The 22,049-nt window shown below is 42.7% G+C and overlaps 1 protein-coding gene across 1 annotated transcript; it reads left to right on the top strand.

Annotated features, from left to right (window-relative positions):
* The first annotated feature begins 10,961 nt into the window (after window positions 1-10,961).
* On the top strand, window positions 10,962-13,400 carry GNLY (granulysin). The gene is made up of 5 exons (XM_020889491.2): window positions 10,962-11,070; window positions 11,339-11,442; window positions 11,905-12,006; window positions 12,708-12,876; window positions 13,234-13,400. The coding sequence occupies exons 1-5, from the start codon at window positions 11,019-11,021 to the stop codon at window positions 13,242-13,244; spliced, it is 438 nt and encodes a 145-aa protein (XP_020745150.1). The 5' UTR covers window positions 10,962-11,018; the 3' UTR covers window positions 13,245-13,400.
* Window positions 13,401-22,049: the final 8,649 nt, after the last annotated feature.

The raw sequence follows: 22,049 nt of genomic DNA, 5'->3' as shown, positions 1-22,049 counted from the left end.
CGCACCCAGACCCAAGTTGCAATGAATTCTGGGAAGTGTTGCTGTAACTTTCCAACCTCTCCAGATAGAAGGAAGGAAAAAAAAGAAGGTGAGAGAGTCTAAGCATAATAGCCACCCAAGTTGGCTTTTCTTGTTTTCCTCTCTCACATTTATATTTTGAGTGGTAAGCTGCTGCTGAGAGGTTTAAAAAAAGATTTTTTTAAATTGACATATAGTTGATTTACAATGTTGCATATATACAGCCAAGTGATTCAGTTATAAATATACATAGAATCTATTCTTTTTCAGATTCTTTTCTATAATAGGTTATTATAAGATGTTGAATATAGTTCTTTGTGCTATACAGTAGATCCATAATAAAAATTTTGATTAAAATGTTTTAATGGCTCGTTTCCAAAGTTTACATGAATCTCATATTTACAGAACAGTTTGCATCCAAGTTTTTTGGGTAGTACAAACATCAGTATAGCCAGAAGTCAACTCACTTAACTTCAGCAAAGTTAAAAGTTAACAGAAATTAACTCATTTTACTTTTGTGTTAACAGCAAATTAGCATTTGTAAGGTACAATGTTCCTGAACAGATATAAACACTTTTGCGGAATTATTTTGTTTTTAAAGGAAAACATTATTTAATAAATAGTATCATGGCCCCAAAAGATGCATTATGAAAAGGTATAAAAATTGGTGGGGGAAAAACTACAGTTCAGTTAATTTTTGTGTGTGCTGAGTCATCATTCTAGCTCATTTAATGATTATAATTCTTATTGTTGTAAGTTTTGATTAGTTTTAATGTTAAAACTAAGCTGTTAAAATATTTTAAAATTATTATTATTTTCTTTTTTGAAAAATTAATTAATCTATTTTAATTGAAGGTTAATTACTTTACAATATTGTAGTGCTTTTTGCCATCCACTGACATGAATCAGCCATTGTATAAATGTGTCCCCCATCCTGAACCCCCTTCCCACCTCCCTCCCTCTTCCATCCCTCAGGGTCATCCCAGTGCACCGGCTCTGAGCGCCCTGTCTCATGCATCGAACCTAGACTGATGCTCTATTTCACATATGGTAATATACATGTTTCAATGCTATTCTCTCAAATCACCCCACCCTTGCCTTCTCCCGCAGAGTCCAAAAGTCTGTTCTTTACATCTGTGCCTCTTTTGCTGTCTTGCATGTAGGGTCATCATTACCATCTTTCTAAATTCCATATATATGTGTTAGTATATTGTATTGGTGTTTTTCTTTCTGACTTACTTCACTCTGTATAATAGGCTCCAGTTTCATCCATCTCATTAGAACTGATTCAAATGCATTCTTTTTAATAGCTGAGTAACATTCCATTGTGTATATGTACCACAGCTTTCTTATCCATTCGCCTGCCGATGGCCATCTAGGTTGCTTCCATGTCCTGGCTATTGTAAACAGTGCTGCAATGAACATTGGGGTACATGTGTCTCTTTCATTTCTGGTTTCCTCGATGTGTATGCCCAGTAGTGGGATTGCTGGGTTGTATGGCAGTTCTATTTCCAGGTTTTTTAAGGAATCTCCACATTGTTCTCCATAGTGGCTGTACTAGTTTGCATTCCCACCAACAGTGTAAGAGGGTTCCCTTTTCTCTGCACCCTCTTCAGCATTTATTGTTTGTAGACTTTTTGATAGCAGCCATTCTGACCAGCGTGAGATGGTACCTCATTGTGGTTTTGATTTGCATTTCTCTGATATATTATTGATTATTTTCAGGTTGCTCAAGATTATGAATTATAAGTGGACAAAACAGCATTTCTAGTTGAGAAATGGAACCACAAGTAATGTGATGTTTCTTTTTTTTGGCTGTGCTGGGTTTTTTGGCTGTGCAGCATCTTTGTTGTGGTATGCAGTCTTTTTTTTTTTTTATCTAAGTGTTGCTCAGTCTTCTCTTATTGCGGAGCACAGGTTCTAGAGTGTCCAGGCTCAGTAGCTGCGGCTCGGGGCTTAGTTGACCCTCATGTGAGATCACAGTTCTGTCACCAGGGATTGAACCCACACCCCCTGCATTGGAAGGCCAATTCTTAACCACTAGACACCAGGGAAGCCCAAAATGATGTCTCTTAAGTTAAGCTTGTGACAATTAAACCAATCCACTGTAGCAGTAAGGAAACTATTGACAAAGTAGAACCAAAGAATGTTCCTCTTCAAATATGGCAGAGACTGTACTTTCAGTAAAAGGATGACTATTTGAAGTAGCACTGATGGTTACCAGGTACCAAGAAAACAGATAATGAGCTTGGACAAAAGTATTTTTTAGAGCTCTCATTATAATTGGAATGGAATAAAAAGGGAAGAGAAGATAGTCTCATTCATATGGAAAGTTACCCTAAATAGCCTACCTATACAAGGATAATGACTTCTGACCAGAGGTTACGTCATAAATAAAATCATCACCATGGAAAATGACAGGCAGTAGCCCTGAAGGCTGAAATCAAAAGAACATTGATAAGACTAAACACACTGTGTCTTCAGGTTTTAGTAGATAGTCAGAGCTCTCAAAGCATAAGCAAGGTCTGAAATTCAAATTAAAATACTGTAGATAAAAATAAAACTAAGTGTTGACATACACAGAAACTTGATGACTTTAGAGAAATTTGGGTAATAATCTATACATGCTATCAGGAAAATTGGAGAAACTTCCATGATGGTCCAGTGGCTAAAACCCCATTCTCCCAATGCTGGGGGCTGGGGTTCAATCCCTAGTCAGGGAATTAGATCCCACTTGCTGCAGCTAAAGATTCTGCATGCCACAACTAAGAGTTCACATGCTGCAGCTAAGATCTGGCACAGCCAAGTAAATAAATTCATGAATAAATAAATTTTAAAATATTTTTAAAAAGGAAAACTGGAGAACTCATGACTGCAAAAAGCTGTAAGTCAAGGAAATAATTTAGATAAATAGGCAGACATAGTACTCAGTAAATCTAATGCCTTAAAGTACTAAATTCTTGAAATACGATACAACAGAAATGTTTACAGAAGAAAAAGATCCACGAAGACCAGTGAAAAGCAAAATACTCCATACAATTTTGGTGGGTATTTTTTTCCTTCTTATTCCAAGTGTGAGGCTCTTTAATATTTTTCCAAGTATAATCAAGAAAAGCAGACAGGGGCTGCTTTTAACCTCAAGGGGCTGATTTATTTCATGTAACGAACTGAATAGAGCAGCTCTCTAAAGAAAGAGAAGGTTTTTTGTTTCTTTGTTTTTGTTTTGTAGAGCAGTCATTTGTTAGTTAAATTTCAGGTGGCCTGCTGAAATATAAAACCTTGCTTCACTCTGTTTTACACCACCTACTTTCTCCAGCGGGCTGATGATCTTCCTATTTATTTCAGTTTTACTGCCTCTAACGATCTCTTTCTTTTTCTACCATTTCATTTCGTTATACGAAAATGCCCCGTGAGCAAGTTCAGAGCCACGTGTCAAGTGTGGGACTGTGCGAGCGCAGGGCCTCTAAGCTGCACCTTCCTCGGAAGGCGGTGGGTCCCTACGGTGGCCGCGGGGATGTGGGGGTGGGGGTCGTGTTCTGCAGTCACCATCTTCGGCCACTCGATGGAGCTCAGTGTCCCTGAGTTCGAATTCTTCCTAAAACTTTTTTGAGAGGTGTAAAGAAAGAAAAACTGAAAGTCATAGTATGCTCATGGCTGGAAAAGTGACTGTAAAGAGATGAATTTTTTCTGTATTAATTTTTAGTTCTAATAAAATTTGGTATGAGAATTTCATTGTGATAGTTTATTAGTTAAAAAAATTTCTAAATTGTCATCTTTAGTATTTAGTATTAACACAGTGGCAAAGAATCCGCCTGCCAGTGTAGGAGATTCAAGAGACTCGGGTTTGATCCCTGGGTCAGGAATATCCCTTGGAATAGGAAATGGCAACCCACTCCAGTATTCTTGCCTGGGAAATTCCATGGATAGAGGAGCCTGGCAGGCTACGGGCCATGGGGTCGCTGAGTTGAACACAACTGTGCGCGCGTGCGCACACACACACACACACACAATATACTTTATACATACTTTTGGAAAATAAAGTATTAAAGTTTTTAAAATATTTTAAAGATACATTTTCTTGTTTTTTGAAGTATACTTTTAAAGTAAAGTAATATTAAAGAAAGATCTGAAAAAGAAAGTTGCAGTAGTTAAACCATGTGGTGTTAAATAGAACACTCAATATTTAGACCAGTGGGACAGAAGAGATAGCTCAGAATTTGATATTATTAAAGGTAACTTGATATATCATAAAAGAATAAATTCAAATCAGTAGAGAGCAGGGAAAATATACCATCAACAATTTAAATTAACTGAATATATCATTTTGTAAAGAATAAAATTTGATTCCCCCATATCTTACTAAAATAAAGTTCCAGAGAATTAGAATAGCACATTAAAAAACTAAGGAAGAGCAAAATTTGAAAAAAAAAATTTTTTTTAGGTAAAAAGCAGTAATGACATGACAACTTTCTAAACGGAAAAAACATCTCATAAAGAAAAGATATGTTTGACTTTAGAAAATGAAACATTTCTAAACAAAAGAAAAATGTCACCAACATTTAAAGATAAGCTATGAAGTGACAAAGCATTTGGAGTATTTTATTTTATATTATTTTTCTAATGTTTACTCTTGCCTTTTTTAATCCTCTCTCCTCCCCCAAGTAGAGTAGTTTAATCATACCATTAATATACTTACTACATAGAGCAATAAACTGGTAGAACTAAAAAAAGAAAAGAAAAAGAATCCTTAGAAATTGAAAAAAAAAATAGTAAAGTCTAATAGATAATGGGCAAGGGACAAAAATCACAATAAGAAAGAGAACTCCCCTAAATAAAAAGTTAAAAAAATATATGTAGATATTTATTTATTTGGCTGCCTCTGGTCTCAGTTGCAGGAGCTTCGTTGTATCATGTGAGATCTTTTGTTGCTGTGCAGGGACTCTCTAGTTGTGTTTGGGAGGGCTTAGCTGTTCAGTGGCTTGTGCAATCCCAGTTCCCTGACCAGGGATCGAACCCACATTCCTTGCATTGTGAGGTGGATTCTTAACCACTGGACCACTAGGAAAGTCCTCCTCCCCAAATGCATTTAACAGTAAAGAAATATTTGGGAAAATATTAAACAATTTGCAGTCATAAGTGGAGATTAAATGTACTTACTATTTCTACTCATTACATTTGCAAATTAAAGACTATGGTAACATCTAATGCTGGTGAAAGTACAGCAAACTTGTAGGTAATGGCAGTGTAAACTGATACAATACTTTTGGTACTGATTCAATATATTTTGATAATGTTCATTGTTGTTTAGTTGCTAAGTTGTGTCCAACTCTTTTGAGACCCCATGGACTGTAGCCCACCAGTTTCCTCCATCCCTAGGATTTCCCAGGCAAGAATATAGGAGTGAGTTGCCATTTTCTTCTGCAGGGAATCTTCCCGAATTAGGGATTGAATCTGCATCTCCTGCACTGGCAGGCCAATTCTTTACCACTGAGTCACCAGGGAATCCCTAATGTTCATTAGGAACCATGAGATTGTAACTTAAGCATTTTTGGATAATCTTTTTGTTGAGATGTGATTACATATAGTGAAATGCATAAATCTTAAGTACAGAGAGTGATGAGATTTAATGGATACATGTACCCATGAAATTCACATCCCAGTCAGGATGGAAAACATTTTCATCACCTGAGAGAGCCCCTTTGTGTACTTTCCCCAAAACCCCCACACCCTCTTCTCACCTCCTATCATTTTTCTGCTGTTTTTCACCATATGTGAATTTTGCCTGTTCTAGAATTTCATATCAATGGGATCATGCAGAGTGTAGTTTTTTTGTGTTTGGCATCTTTTTTCTCAGTGTTTGGCATTCATCTATTTTGTTGCATATATTAGTATTTTATTTCTTTTTATCACCAAGTAGTGTTGCATTGTATGGCTAAACTTTATTTATCCATTTACCTGTTGGTGGGCATTTGGGTTATTTCTGATGTTTGGCTTTTGTGGGAAAGTTTCTAAGAGCATTATCTCTTTATTATTTTTGTTGTTGTTGTTGTGGTAAAATACATATAACACGAACTTGCCATTGTAGCCATTTCAAAATGTACAATTCATGGCACTAATTAAATATTCTGCAAATATCACTATTTCCAAAATTTATTTTTATGACCTTAAATAGAAACTCAGTAACCAATAGCAATAATTCCCTCTTTTCCCCTCCGCTCAGCCCCTGTTAATCCTTCATCTAATTTCTATCCCTACAAATTTACTTTTTATAGATATTTCATGTAAGTGGTATCATATGTATTATTTTGTATCTGGCTTATTTCATTTAGCTTAATTTTTTCAAGGTTCGTCCATGTTGTTACCTGTATCAGAACTTTATTCCTTTCCATGGTTGAATCATATTCCATTGTATATATATATACCATATTTTGTTGATCCATTCATCTATCGATGGACACTTGGGTCATTCACACTTTTGGCTATTTTGAATAATGTTTTGATGAACATTGATGAACAAGTGTCTCTTTGAATCTCTGTTTTCAGTTTTTTGGAGTATATATCTAGGAGTGTAGGTGCTGGGTCATGTTTCTGTGAACATTTTTGTAATAATCTTTGTATGTGCATATGTTTTCATTAGTGTGGGTAGACATTAGAGGTTATAGGGCATGTGTATCCTTAACTCTATGAAACGTTGTCAATCTACATTTAAAAAGTTCTTTTTATATTCTCACTGACAACTTTTGAAGTACCCGTTGCTCCACATCCTTATTAACACTTAGTATTGTTTGTCTTTTTCTCCCCCCACATATGACAAATATTTAATATGATTTTTAATATCTCAGTACATCCTTGCACAATGGATATTGTTATTCATTTTTTAAATTGGAGATGTAATTGACATATGACATATGTTTCAGGTTTACAACATAATGGTTTGATGTAATATAGATTGCAAATATACTATGACCAGAAGCCTAGTTGTCATTCATCACCACATGTTATAATTTTTTTCTTGTGATGGGAACTTTTAAGATTTCTCTCAGCAGCTTTCAAATATACATATAGTATTATTAACTATAGTCACTGTGCTATGTGTTACACATCCAGGACTTGCTTTATAACTGGAAGCTTGTACTTTTTTACCACTCTCACCTATTTTGCCCTCTTCCCACATCGTGCCCTACGCCCAGAAAAGGGCTCTGTTTCTATGAGTTCTGGTTTTTTGTTTTCTTTTGTTTGTTTCCTTTTCAGATTCCACACGTAAGCAAAGTCTTGTTATTTTAATTATAGCCATTTTGATACCATCATTTCATGGTAGTTTTAACATAGAATTCCCTCATGAGTTATTGTATTTAACACTTTTTCAAATATTTATTGGCTATTCTTCCTTTATGAAGTGACTGTTCAAATATTGTGCCCATTTAAAAGAGTCAGAGTGTTTGCTATTATTATTGATACAGTACTTGCTGTGATAAAGAACCAATGAACAGACCCACATTTATACAGTCATTTGATTTCTGACCCAGATGTCAAAGCAATTCAACGGGAAAATAAAAATCTTTTCAACAAATTGATCTGAAGCAACAGAACTCCAACCCAGCTCATTTGAGATGAATCACAGACCTAAATGTAGGAAACTATAAAACTCCTAGAAGAAACAAGAGGATATCTTCATGACATTGGGGAAATCAGAGATTTCTTGAAGAAGATTGACTTGCAGTGGGCTGGTCCATGGGACCCCACGACCACAAACAGATCGGACTTGTGGACTTGTGCTAGGTTCTTGTCACGTAGGACCCCAGGACCCCTTGTCCATACCCCTTAGCACCCCAGAAAAGGGTTTGTTGGACTATCTGATCTTACTGAGTTCCCCAAAGATATTTGTATATGTGTGTATTTACTGATATATATGTTTAATGAATTCGGTAAAGAAAGACATGAGTCACCTTCTTGGGCTTTTCCCCCTTCATTAATGTGGTCTCCACACATACACCATGGTCTCTTCTCGTGGTTAGGGAAGAGGAGGCCTGTGGAGGGGAGCGGGGACAGCGACTGGCCTGGCGGCCAGATGGCAAGCAACTTTGGCCTAGAAACCTAGAGATAGGGCCAATGTGGAGTGAGGACGAACTTGGATTTTGGAGTTTGAGTTCAAATCCCCAGACTTACGTGGTTTGAGCTGTGTGTCCTTGGAGCATTCACTGGGCTTCTCTAGAGTCCCAGTTTCCTTATAGGAGGCGAACCCATTAGCTGACTATCTGGTCTCAGGGCACTTCTAGGAATCAAGGGTGGATCTGACAGCAGAGGCAACTCCGCCCTCAAGCACACCACACAAATGCAACACCTCAAACTCAGCTTTCACACACAAGCTCCATTTCCTAATTTTCCTGCTTCACCACTGGCCCCTCAGCCTTCAAATACTTAAAACTTTGGCCTCCTGTGTCCTCTGTCTCTTGTATCTGATTAGTTACAAAATCCCATCAATTTTTCCTTCAAAATATTGTTTAGCAAGAAGTCCTTCTGTAGCTGACACTGCTGTTACCTACCTAATTCCCCTGACTTCTCATCTGTCCTTCCTGGCAGAATCTCAGTTTTGTTCAAAGTCCAGCCAAAGGCATCCTTCTGTATAGCCCTTCACAGTTGCGGGTACCTGCTGGGACATACTGATGAGACAAGCTGAAGGTCTCTGGGAAATATTTGCTTTTTTAAAATATACATAAGTACCTCCGTTTCATGCTTCACTCTTCTAATTTTTCCACCTGGGCTGGGGCCCTAGGACCTGGAGGGGCTACAGTAGTCGTCTTGAGATTATGAGGCAACCAGTCTGAAGAAGGCATTCGTATCACTCACCCAGACTATTGCACCAGCTATTGAAGGGCTCTCCCCCTCTGCTCTGCAAGTGGAAGCCTCATGAGTCCCAAAATTGAGGACTCCAGTTAGAGTTCATCCCTAAAATAGAATATGAGACAACCAATGGAAATGATGAAGGAAATCTAAATTTATTGACTGGGATGATGTTCATGATATCTTGTTAAATTTAAAAAGCTGTCCCAAAGCATTTTTTGTGATATATAACTTTATATAAACTATACTTATTTATAAATATATTCATTTAAATGTATAAATGGATATTTCTATAAATTTTTAATAATTAATTAAGTTCCAATGTATTGAGATATCAGACATGCAGCATTATATAATTTTAAGGTGTACAACATAATGATTTGACTTACATTCATCATGAAATGATCACAGTGGATTTAGTGAACACCCATCATCTCATAGAAATCAACATTAAATAGACAAAAAGTTTTCCTTGAAGTGAGAGCTCTTAGGATTTACTTTCTTTACAATTTTCACTTATAATATACCGCAGTGTTCATTATCTTTATCATATTATACATTATATCCCTAGTACTTACTTATCTTATAACTGGAAGTTTGTACCTTCTGACAACCACTTTCATCTAATCCTACCCCTTACCCTTCCACCCCAGCCTCTGGTAACCATTAATCCAACCTCTTTTTTCTAAGAGTTTGTTTTTAAAGTATCATTGACCGACAACAGTATGAATTTCCTGGTACACAACATAGAGAATCAATATTTCTATAAATTTAAAAATGATGACCACTATGAGTCTAGTTGTCATCTGTCAATATTCCTGTAAATCTGCTTGGTGAACTTGTAAGTGGTTTCATTTATTGTTTCTTACTTATATAATTAAAATTTGTTTCAATTAAAATAAAAGTAAGAGAGCCAAAGTGCTTAAAAATGCTTAAATCCCTTACTCCTTAATGTGGCATTCAGCGACTTCCACAATAGGCAAGAATAAAGGTGGTGTGTTTATGTGTGAATTTATGAGTATTTGAAAGTATGTGGTTGTGAATTAATATGTGAGTATGTGTGTGTGGGTATCTGGGAGTGTGAGTGGCTATGAGTGTGTGTGAATTTGTCAGTGCTTTGGAGAGTGTATGCCCCTGAGTTCCTGTAACTGTGTGTAAGTGTGTGACATGAGTTAGTGTGAGTGTGTCTGCTACCCTGGGATTGGGGTAATAAACCAGAAAGGATTCAAGGGGCCAGACAAACTATGGGATGCTCAGTTTAATTAGAATTTCAGGTAAACAACAAATATTTTTCAGTGTAAGTATATTCCATGCAATATTTGGGACATATGGATACTAAGAAATTAATTTTATCTAATATTCAAATTTAACTGGGTAGCCTGTATTTTTCTTACAGATGAGGGCCAATGGCCTTACCGATGACTATTCAGAGGCCCAGAAGTTGGGACCAGACTCCTGGCTGGGGCTCCCGTCCTTCCCACTGGCTCTCTCTGTCCATCAGACAGGTCACTGCCAGGCCGGGTGCTCTAAGGGAAAGGCCCAGCCTCCTTGGGGATGGTGAGAAGGCTGGCGTGGGTCTAGGGGACCCGAGGTGCCCAAGGAGCTCATGATCAGGGTCCATGAAGCCTGAGAATGCAGGGCTGGGAGGAGGTGCTGTCAGGATCTACCCTGAGGGCAGCTTTTCCTGCATCTGAATCATGTAGTGCTACATTGGCTTAAAGGACTGGAAGGAGACCTGGGATATGAGGAGAAGGATGACGTAGCAACACCAGCCCAGACCTCTGGGGTGGGAGGAAGAGATAAGGCAGAGGGGCACGGATGCTCACCTGGCCAAGGGCTCTACCCGACCCCTCGGGAGTGGGGACTTCTCCCATTACCACATCAGGGCAGGGTGGGCATCATGGCGGCCAATGCTGTCCATCAACACCAGCTCAGCTCAGAAAGTCCTAGTACTGGGCAGGGGGGCTGGAGAGGGGTGTGTGGTAGCTCTGAGGTACACTCCTCCCCCCACTTCTCCACATACCGGCACCAGTGTTTGTGGTAAACCCAGTGACATGGGAGGAGGCCAACAAGAGGAAGAGGACCCTGTCTGGTCAGATTGCCAGGTTCCCGGCCTCTATAAAACAGGCTGTGGAGGGAGCCTGGGCAGCAGCCTCAACATGACCTCCTGGGCCGTCCTGCTCATCGCCTCAGTGCTCCTGGTCGCCCCAGGTGAGGACGCTCCCCTTGGGATAGATCCAGATGGCTCCTCCTCCCAGCCCTGCTTTCTCAGATTTGATGGACCCGAGCATGAGCTCCAAGGGCACCTGGCATGGGTCAGAGCAGCCCCAGGGCAGAGTAGGGTAGGAGGCCCCCGGGACCCCTCACAAGGCCGCCTCCCTCTCCTGGGCCCCAGCTGCCTCCTGGGCTCTCCCCAGCCAGGAGAAGTGACTTCTCTCCCTCTGTCTGTGGAGGGCTGCTGATGCTGTTTCTTCCCCAGGGCTGGCCTTTTCCGGTCTGACCCCTGAGCACCACGATCAGGCGACGGCCCATCTGTGTGAAGGAGACGAGTTGTGCCAGGGCCTGTCCCCGGAGGATCCCCAGGTACACGGATGGCTTCCTGCTGCCCACCCACCATCCCTCTCCTTCCTCTCCTCCCTGGGCAGTGCCAGGGGCAAGGGCCTGGAGACCGAACTGGCCAGGGGGTGGGGAGGCAGGGCTGGGAGCTGAAGATGCTGGTTTTGTGCACATTGGTACCTGACTGTGGGGTGGGGGCTACACTGGTGGCTGGGCCCTCCCCAAGAGCCTCCTCCTTGTCTGACGGTAGAACAGATATTGGGCTGGGAATGGTGCTGTGGGTGTGGGGGCAGGTCATGGGGCCTCTCAGCCCCTCTAAGACAGGCGGAGAGATGGGCGGGGGCCAGCCAGTCTGGCTCAGGTCCTCATATGGGCAGACAGATCATGGGTCATCCTACTGGCTTGAAAGCTCCCAGGGGACACTTCCTGGTGCCCTTATGAAGTTGGGGTATCTGAGAGCCCACCCTAAGGGGCTTCCTTTCCTAATAGGGTGACCTGGTGCTCCAAAGAGAGGAGCTGGGCCTACTCTGTGATAACTGTCGGAAGATAATACAACATCTGGAGGAAATGGTGGGAGATCAGCCTAATGAGGTGAGACGGGAGACTTCTGGAACCTGGCGGGTGGAGAGGTGCCCCCAAGTGGAGTGGGGAGGGCTGAGAAGCCCTTCGTAGGCTTTTTAAATGAGCTGGAAAGTGGGATGTACTTAGCTCTTAGTGAATACTTAGCAAGTGGATGTATCATCACCTGAACCATAGTTTCACTTTCCCTCCCTCCCTCTCCTTGGCTCCCCCAACCTGCTCAGCATCACCACCTTCACCTTCGGGTACTCAGATTTATCCCCTTCCATGGGAGATGTCAGAAGAAGATATTTCAAAAGCAATGGCCCAAGGCTCCAAGCTTGGATCCCCTCCTAACCCACCACACCCCCCACCCCCAGCAGATGGAGCCCGCAGTCTGGCCCTGGACCCAGAAGCTATATAGGCAGAGCCTTTAAAGTGGGTCTGGGCACCACTCGCCACCCAGAAGACAGGGCTCGGGTATAGAGGAGCTAAGACATGGCAGGGTCAATCGTCCTTTCCAGAGCCCCTGCTGGCCAGGCTTGGGATGGAGAGGGGGGTTGAGCCTTGTCTCTCAAGTCCCTGCTCCCACTACCACCTGGCACCAACTCCCGGGACCCAGCACTCCCACTGTCAGACCCGCTGAGAGCCCAAGTCTGCCAGGGCCTGCAGAGAGGCAGCGCCCAGCAAGACTCACCTGAGGCCCGTTTCCCACCCTGGCGCTGCTGCTACAGAAAACCATCAGAGAGGCGGCCTCCAAGGTGTGCAGCAAGATGAAGTTGCTGAGTGGTGTGTGCAAGTCAATCATGAAGAGATTTCTCCGTGTCATCTCTCTGGACATCTTAGATGGAAAAAAGCCTCAGGCCATCTGTTTTGACATCAGGCTGTGCACAAGCAAGGCAGGTATGTGCAGAGGCAACAGCAGGGACTCATTCCCTGACAGCCTTCCTATGAAAGGGAAACTCCTAACAGCCTGAGGCAACCTTCCCCTGCCCTTCCCCACACTCCCGAAAACAATCCTGGAGTAAAATCAGGTCTCCATTTCTCCTCAGCTATGTGACCTTGGGCAAGTAACCTAACCTCTTTGAGCTTCAGTTTCCTTACCCATGGAAGGGCGATAATGATTTCTATTTCTGAGGTTGAAATGAGGATTGAATGAAAGCATCATGTAAGATGAGGTTGACACCAAGGAAATGGCCTGAGACTGAGATAGTGGAGAAATCAGAGCCCTGATCAACCTGTCTCTTCTCTCCACACTAGGTCTCATCTGATCCTTGGGTCCCCTGACCCCACCCTGGGGAAAAAGCACAGAAACTCCAGCATCCTCTGCCTGCTCTTCATTCCTGAATCCAGGAGTCTCCTCTCCAGTTTCTCTCACTGAACTCCTTCCACTGCCTTTCCCTCTCAGAATAAAATATCATGCAAGACTTTTGCTTCAGTTTCTTTTGCTTTGTTGGGTTTCAGAAGAGAGAGCACTCTCATCTGACTCATAAGTTCATTCAGTAAACATGTTGTAGGTCCACATGTGGTTCTAGATGCTACGGATTTAGTGGTGAACAAGACAACTCAGCAGCTCTCACACATGTGGTCATGAAATAATTATTGCATTGCATGTCACTCCAAGAACCTGGGGTACATCACAAATATACCCCCAGGAACTCTCAGACCAGGTGAAGAGACCATTTGGGTTAGGGTTTTGTTGTTGTTCAGTTGCTCAGACTTGTATGACTTTTTGTGACCCCATGAACTGTAGCCCACCAGGCTCCTCTATCTATGGGATTCTCCAGGCAAGAGTACTGGAGTGGCTTGTCATTCCCTCCTTCAGGGGATCTTCCTGACCCAGGGATGAAACCCGCGTCATCTGCGTTTCCTGCATTGCAGGTGGATTCTTTACCAATTAAACCACCAAGGAAGCTCCATATATATATATATGAATAGATAAAGATGTGGGCTATTATAAATAGTGCTATTGAACATTGGGGTACATGTTATATTTTCAAATTATAGTTGTCTTTTCTGGGTATATACTCAGAAGCAGGGCTGCTGGATTATATGGTTACTCTATTTTTAGTTTTTTAAGTAACCTCCTTACTGTTCAGCATAGTGGTTGTACCAATTTACATTCCCACTGACAGTGTAGGAGGGTTCCTTTTTCTCTATACCCTCTCTAGGATTTATTACTTGTAGACTTTCTGATGATGGCCATTCTGACCAGAGTGAGGTCAGATGGCCATCATAAAAACTACCTGAATGTAGTTTTGATTTGCATTTCTCTAATAATTAGTGATGTTGAGCATCTTTTTATGTTTCTGTTGGCCACCTGTCTGTCTTCTTTGGAGAAATGTCTACTTAGGTCTTCTGCTCATTTTTGATTTTTAAAAAAAATTTTTTTTATTGAGCTGTGTAAACTGTTTTTATGTCTTGTACATTCAGCCCTTGCTGTTGGTATGAGTTACAAATATTTTCTCCCACTCCATAGGTTATCTTTGCATTTTATGGTTTCTTTTGCTGTGCAAACAATTTAGAGTTTAATAGGTCCCATTTGCTTATTTTTGCTTTTGTTTCCATTACCCTAAGAGATGGATCCAAAAAACTACTGCTGCAAGTTTTGTCAAAGAGTGGCCTACATTTTCCTCTAGGAGTTTTATAGTATTTGATTTTGTATTTAGGTTTTGAATCCATTTAAGCTTATATATGACAAAATGAAAATGTTCATTCTTTTACATGTAGCTGTCCAGTTTTCCTGGCACCACTTGTTGAAGAGATTGTCTTTTCTTCATTGTGTATTCTTGCATGCTTCATTGTAGATTAATTGGCCATAAGTGTGTGGGTTCTCTATTGATGAAATCAATTTCCACATAATTTTTATTTATTTGTTTTTCCTAAAGTCTACGGTTTATTCAGATTTCCTATTTATTTTTGACTGCACTGGGTCTTCATTGTGTTTGGGTTTGGGGGTTTCTCTAGTCACAGCACGCAGGCTTTGTTGCCTCTTGGCATGTGGGATCTAAGTTTCCTGACCAGGGACTGAACCTACAACCTGACAGTGAAAGGGCTAAGTTCTAACCACTGGATCACCAGGAAATTCCCTATTCTTTCCTATTTCTTTATGTCTTGTGATTTTTTTGTTGGAGACTGGTTATCTTAGATAATACATTATAGCAAACATGACTACTGGTCACACTTACCTCCCCAGGTATGTTACTGCCTTTTAGAGATGAATTGCTTGTTTTCATGTTTAGTGACTGACTGGGTAATTTTAGTGTGGTCCCTCCACCCCTCATAGTGTGATGTCTCAGATGTTGCACCTCAAGGGTACAGCCTTGAGCATGACCACAACTATCCTGTGATGACAGAAGTTTGGGAAGGGTTCTCTTTGTCTCAAAACACCTTGTTGTGAATCTCCAACATTTCTGGCTGACTGCTCTATTGTTTTCAACAATGTCCCAGGGGATAAATTGCTTTATGAAGCCCAGTCAAACCTAAGTCCTTCATGGGTCACTGATAGAGACTTTTTTCTGAACCAAGGGGGCCTCTTCACAGGTTTTTCTTTCTTTGCTTTCTCTCCAGCAAATTAGCCAGCTTACAGTTTAGCCTTATGTGTCCAAGGAAGTTATCACTCTCCTTCCAAATGTCTTTCACCACAACTTCCACTGTGGAATTCTGTTCCCAGAACAAATCTGAGGACTGCTGCAATAGTGAGTAGGTAACCTCTAGGCTTTCCTTGTGAGTTGAGTAAACACTTGAAATTCCACTCCTCCCTTCATCCAGGTGGCCTAACTTTGTCAAGTGAACTTGAAATGGAGCAAGACCTTATGGTCCTCGCCCCATCCCCACCGTGTCTTCTGCCTGCCTTTTGCCTGTGGAAAACTTTAGTCAAAGAATAAGTTTAATCAGAGAAGTGAGAAATGCTGAAACAAAGGAAAACAGTCCAAAGGAGACTAAATAATAATGTAGCCATTAAGCATAGTCAAGGACTTTTAGTTCCTTCTCAAGGGCTGGAGATAATTTGGGGGCTTCCCTAGTAGCTCAGATGGTAAGGAATCACCTGCAATGAAAGAGACCACGGTTTAATTCCTGGGTTGGGAAGATCCCCTGCAGAAAGGATAGGCTACCAACTCCAGTGTTCTTGGGCTTCCCCGGTGGTTCAGACAGTAAAGAATCCACCTGCAATGCAGGAGACCTGGGTTCCATTCCTGGGTCAGGAAGATCCCCTGTAGAAGGGAATGGCAACCCACTACAGTATTCTTGCCTGGAGAATCCCATGGTCAGAGGAGCCTGGAGGGCTACAGTCCATGGGGTGGCAAAGAGTAGGACACAAAGAGTAGGTTAGTAGTGACTAACCTCAGCACAGCACAGCACATAGATAATATTCTGAACCATATCCTGTGAGCTGTCTTATAAATACTGAAACACCAGGTGGAGAAGTTAACATGATGAGCATACTGTACCCGAGACATGAGCTGTCACAATTCTGAGAATTGACCTCAAAGAAATGGGAACAAATGAACCCTGGAACTGAAGATTAACTGTACCTAAAACAATCAAGATGATGCTGGTCAGACCACTGGTGACCAGTTTAAAGATGACTGTTAGAGATGACTGTGCTGTTTCTGCATGTAGACCCACCTTGCCCACCCCTGTCTATGAAAGCTCTCACCCCTTGCTTATTGGGGGTGGGGGGTGGAGTTGGCCTTTGGACAGATGTCCACCACCCTTGCCTCCTCCCCCCACCCCCCAGTTGCCAGCATCTAAAATAAAGCAAACTTCCTTTCAACCAACCTGGCCTGTTTATTGGCTTTTGAGTAGCTAGCAGCCAGACCCACCATACCCTTTCAGTAACAAATTCAGGCTTTCTGTGTTCTAATTGGAAGTTGCCACCTGGCAGATGGTCGCTGCTGCTGCTAAGTCACTTCAGTCGTGTCTGACTCTCTTCAACCCCATAGACAGCAGCCCACCAGGCTCTGCCATCCCTGGGATACCCCATGCAAGAACACTGGAGTGGGTTGCCATTTCCTTCTCCAATGCATGAAAGTGAAAAGTGAAAGTGAAGTCGCTCATTTGTGTTGGACTCTTCACAACCCCATGGACTGCAGCCTACCAGGCTCCTCCGTCCATGGGCTTCTCCAGGCAAGAGTACTGGAGTGGGTTGCCATTGCCTTCTCTGGCAGATGGTTAGGGCTAGCAAATTTTATAGGCTTCTTTTCTTTTTTGGTTAAGAGTCTTGGGCAGGACTTCCCTGGTGGTGCAGTGAATAAGAATCTGTCTGCCAATGCAGGGAATGTGGGTTCAATCCCTGGTCAGGGAAGATTCCACATGCCATGAGGCCAACTAAGCCTGTGAGCCACAGCTACTGAGCTGGTATGCTGCAGCTACTGGAACCGGCAAGCCTAGAGCCTATGATCTGCAACAAGACAGGCACTACAATGAAAAACCCATGCACTTTAATGAAGAGTAGCCCCTGCTTGCCACAACTAGAGAAAACCTGCATGCAGCCACAAAGAACCAGTGCAGCCAAAAATAAAATAAAAAGGAATCCTGGCCAGTTAACACTTGGTCTTTGAATCCCTTATGCAGAAGGGAAATGGGGAATTCTTTCTTCCTTAGCATGAGCTGGTGTATCAGCCAGATTCATTGATGACAAGCAACAGAAATTGACTCAGGCTAAATTAAGGAAAGGGAAGTGATTGGGTAGCCATGGATGCCTCAGGTTGGAAGGGAAGACCTAGAACAGAACTTGGACAAGAGCTAGGCAGCTCAGAGGGTCCTCTGAAGCAGGGAGAGCACCTCAGTCTCACCCAGGTGCAGTCATTGGGGTGAATGAATTTCCACAATGAGCTTACTCTGTCCTTGTGTCTCCTGCTCCAAAGCTGAATTCCTAGGAAAGAAAATTCAACCAGCCAAGCTTAGATCAGATACTTGACTTTGATTGTTCTAAGGTGATGAAAAGGAAGTCATGCTCTAGGAGATCTGGGTGACTGTTCTGGCTTATGAAGTGGAGGATAGATTGCTAGATGAGTTACTGTCCACCGAGACAGTACACAGTAGTTGTCAGATAATTCCTCAAAGGAAATTAGAGTGATTATTAGGAAGGAAGAGTAGATGCTGTGTGACCAAAGTGTCAAATGTCCAGTCCAGCTTGTAATGATGGTGAGTGTTGCCTCTGCGTGTGTGTGCATTAAGTTGTTTCAATCAGGTCCGACTCTTTGAGACCCCATGGACTGTAGCCCTCCAGGCTCCTCTGTCCATGGGATTCTCCAGACAAGAATACTGGAGTGAGTTGCCAAGCCCTCTTCCAGGGGATCTTCCCAACCCAAGGATAAAACCTGCCTCACTTTATGTCTCCTGCATTGGCAGGCAGGTTCTTTACCACTGGCGCCACCTGGGAAGCCAGTACTGTCTCTGAGGCACTTCTGAATAGGAAGTTTTTTCTCTGACGGGAATCAGGAACTGTGGATTTCCTGGTCTTAGGGGCTTGCCTGTCTCTAAGTAAGATGTGCTTTCCCATATACTCAGGTTGAGAACCTTGGAGTTTACTTAACAGGCTTCAAGAGTACTGCCTGTGGGTACAGGCCAGGGCCCCAGACAGGTCTTGGTTTCATTCAGATGATGTTAATCTTGGCCTCTTTGCCTCTTTGGTTTGCTTATCTGATAGAACCAACAATACTTGCAAGACTCCTACGTTGCTCTGCTTAGATAACTCATGTGTGTGCCTAGCATAGTGTAAGCTGTGCTAAGAGGCTACCTGGAAGATGGGGCATTACCTAGAAGATGCTGGGAGTGAAGAATTTTAGGCAGAGGATGAGGCGGTGAGAATCGAAGTTGTCCATGGTGAATGAGACACCTTCCTGCAGGCTGTATCACAGAGAAGAGCTGGAGTCATCACCTTGCCTTGCTGCAGATTCAGCCCCTATCCCAGCAGTTGCCAGAAACCCGGAGCCTGGAGATGGGTTCCTGTCCTGAGGCACAAGACTCATCTCGCACGCCTGCCTTATGTTTCTCTCTTAGATGCTACCACCCCTCCCTAAGGTCCTGCAGAGGACCAGAGAATCACTGCATCTTCAGAATGGATGCCGGATGCCCCTCCCCTACCACCCAGTTCATTCCCACCCAAGGAGATGTTTTTTGGGGAGCGGGGATGATGCTCAGGAGAGCGCTTATAGGTACGTCTAATAATCACAGCACCCAGACACTGCAGGCTGCATGCTCACAGGCAGAGACTAAGAGTGGGGAGGGGCATGGATCCCAGGCCAATAGAACCCTGGAGCCTCTGTGCCTGGAGCCAGGCGAGGGTACCGGAGAGGAGAGTGGACTGGTCCAGAGATTTAAGGCTCATTCAGCTACTTTAAAGGTGGACCGGAAGCAGCCCAACATAATGTTGAGGGATTATATACCAAATATTTGAGGATGGATGAAGACTGTTTTTACAATCAAGACATTTAATAAAGACCAACATGGTAAAGACCATCACTTCATAGAAAATAGTTAGGGAAACAATAGAAACAGTGAGAGACTTAATTTTGGGGGGTCCAAAATCATTGCAGATGGTGACTGCAGCCATGGAATTAAGATACCTGTTCCTTGGAAGAAAAGCTGTGACCAACCTAGATAGCATATTAAAAAGGAGAGACATTACTTTGCCGACAAAGGTCCGTCTAGTCAAAGCTATGGTTTTTCCAGTAGTCATGTATGGATGTGAGAGTTGGACTGTAAAGAAAGCTGAACACTGAAGAATTGATGCTTTTGAACTGTGGTGTTGGAGAAGACTCTTTAGAGTCCCTTGAACTGCAAGGAGATCAAACCAGTCAATCCTAAAGGAAATCAGTCTTGAATATTCATTGGAAGGACTGATATTGAAGCTGAAGCTCCAATACTTTGGCCACCTGATGCAAAGAACTGACTCATTGGAAAAGACCCTGATGCCGGGGAAGATTGAAGGTTAAGAAGAGAAAGGGACGACAGAAGATGAGATGGTTGGATGGCATCACTGATTCAGTAGACATGAGTTTGAGCAAGCTTTGGGTGTTGGTTATAGACAGGGAAGCCTGGCATGCTGCAGTACACAGGGGTCTGCAGCAAAGAGTCGGACACGACTAAGTGATTGAACTGAACTGAGCATGGTAAGATTTGCACCTTAAGTTGTATTGAGAAAGTGAATTATGGTCATTTATATTTATTAATATAAAATAGTAATATAATAATATATGAATATATTATGGATAACAGGAATAGTTAAGAAAAGTACTATGGCTCAATGACACCTTTAAATACATTCATATTTTATTCACAAGCTTCCCTAGTAGCTCAGTTGGTAAAGAATCTGCCTGCATGCAGGAGACCCCAGTTCCATTCCTGGGTCCAGAAGATCCCCTGGAGAAGGGATAGGCTACCCACCCCAGTATTCTTGGGCTTCCCTTGTGGCTCAGCTGGTAAAGAATCCACCTGCAATGCAAGAGACCTGGGTTCAATCCTTGGGTTGGGAAGATCCCCTGGAGAAGGGAAAATCTACCCATTCCAATATTCTGGCCTGGAGAATTCCGTTGATTGTATAGTCCATGGGGTCGCAAAGAGTCCCACAGGACTTTCAGTTTCATTTTATTCACAACAGCATGTACATGTCTTTGAAAAATGTTTTGTGTGTGTGTTGGCTTTACTAGTCTGTTCCTGGCTGTCCACCTTTTGGAAGAAAACTCTCCAAGTTTGGCTGCCCTCAGTGACCTTGTGACCTGAGACGCCCATATGGGCGGAGCCTGGTGTCCGGCCCAGGCTTCCAGCGATGTGCTGGGCCAATCAGAGCCCTTGATCTAGAATTAGAACTAACACACCTGGAGGTGAGAGTCTGTTTAAAGTTAAAAGTCTTGGGGCTGGGCAGCAATACCTGCTGCAAGCTGGAACTATCGGGGATCAGGAACCATATGAAGCAGTGCATGAAAATGAAATAACAACAATAATATTTGTGTTAACAAAAATGAAAGCTAAGCTTTGTTGAGCCTTTTCTTTGTGACCCGCTCAGTTCTAAGAACTTTAGAGTATAATTTCACACAGTCCTCATAAACACCCCAAATCCCTATGAAATTTCCAGATAAGGAGATTAAAGGGCAGAGAAGGTAAGTAACTTGGTCAAGGCCCACACCTCGGAGGTGGCACATCTGGGACTGGAGCCCAGGCTACCTCTTGTCCTCTCCTGCCACTCCAGGAAGCAGGACTCGCAGCCCTCAGGCAGGGATGGGGGACAGTGACTCTGTGTAGCTACCTTGATTTCCTGAGTCTGAATGTCTTGATCTGTGGTTTCCCTTGCCACAGAATTCCCGGGCAGCGCCCACCCTCCTCCAACTCTTCTGTAGCCAGGTCGACTGGGTCTCTGTTTCTTGCTTCAGATGGAAACTCTAACCAGGGAGAGTTAAGGTACACACAAGGGATCATGTCCTTTTGTGGCTCTTGGGACCCCAGAGTATGAAGGGGCAGGGCCATGAGACCTTCAATAAGTCTGGTCCATCTTGCCCCCCACCTTCAGCCCCACCTACGGATGATGATCTGAGGCTGGGGGGCGCAGCTGTCCCCACTTAGGGGAATAGCTGCCCTGTGGCCTGGGCAGGGTTTGGACAGACTTGCTTGAATTCCCTTCCCAGACTTCCTTAGATGTGGGCTTTTTTCCCCTTTTTAAAAGTTGTGGTTCAGGTGAGGATATTAACCCTGAAGTTGCTTTCTGTCTCCAGCCGACTTGGGTGACTTGCTGTGATGACTTTATTACTAAATGGAGCTGGAATCCACTCAAAAGTGTTGGTACAAGTGCTGCCACCTACTGGAGGAAAATTAACAGTGTCAAAAAGAAGAGATCACTTTGCCAACAAAGGTCTGTATAGTCAAAGCTATGGTTTTTCCAGTAGTCATGTATGGATGTGAGAGTTGGACCATAAAGAAGGTTAATTGCTGAAGAACTGATGCTTTTGAACTGTGGTGCTGGAAAATACTCTTGAGAGTCCCTTGGACAGCAAGGAGATCAAATCAGTCAGTCCTAAAGGAAATCAACCCTGAATGTTCATTGGAAGGAATGATGCTGAAGCTGAAGCTCCAAT

This window comes from Odocoileus virginianus, chromosome 2, assembly GCF_023699985.2.
Source record: "Odocoileus virginianus isolate 20LAN1187 ecotype Illinois chromosome 2, Ovbor_1.2, whole genome shotgun sequence".
Lineage (NCBI taxonomy): Eukaryota > Metazoa > Chordata > Mammalia > Artiodactyla > Cervidae > Odocoileus > Odocoileus virginianus.
Note: the sequence above shows the minus strand (reverse complement) of the source record. Positions and strands in the feature narration are given on the sequence as shown.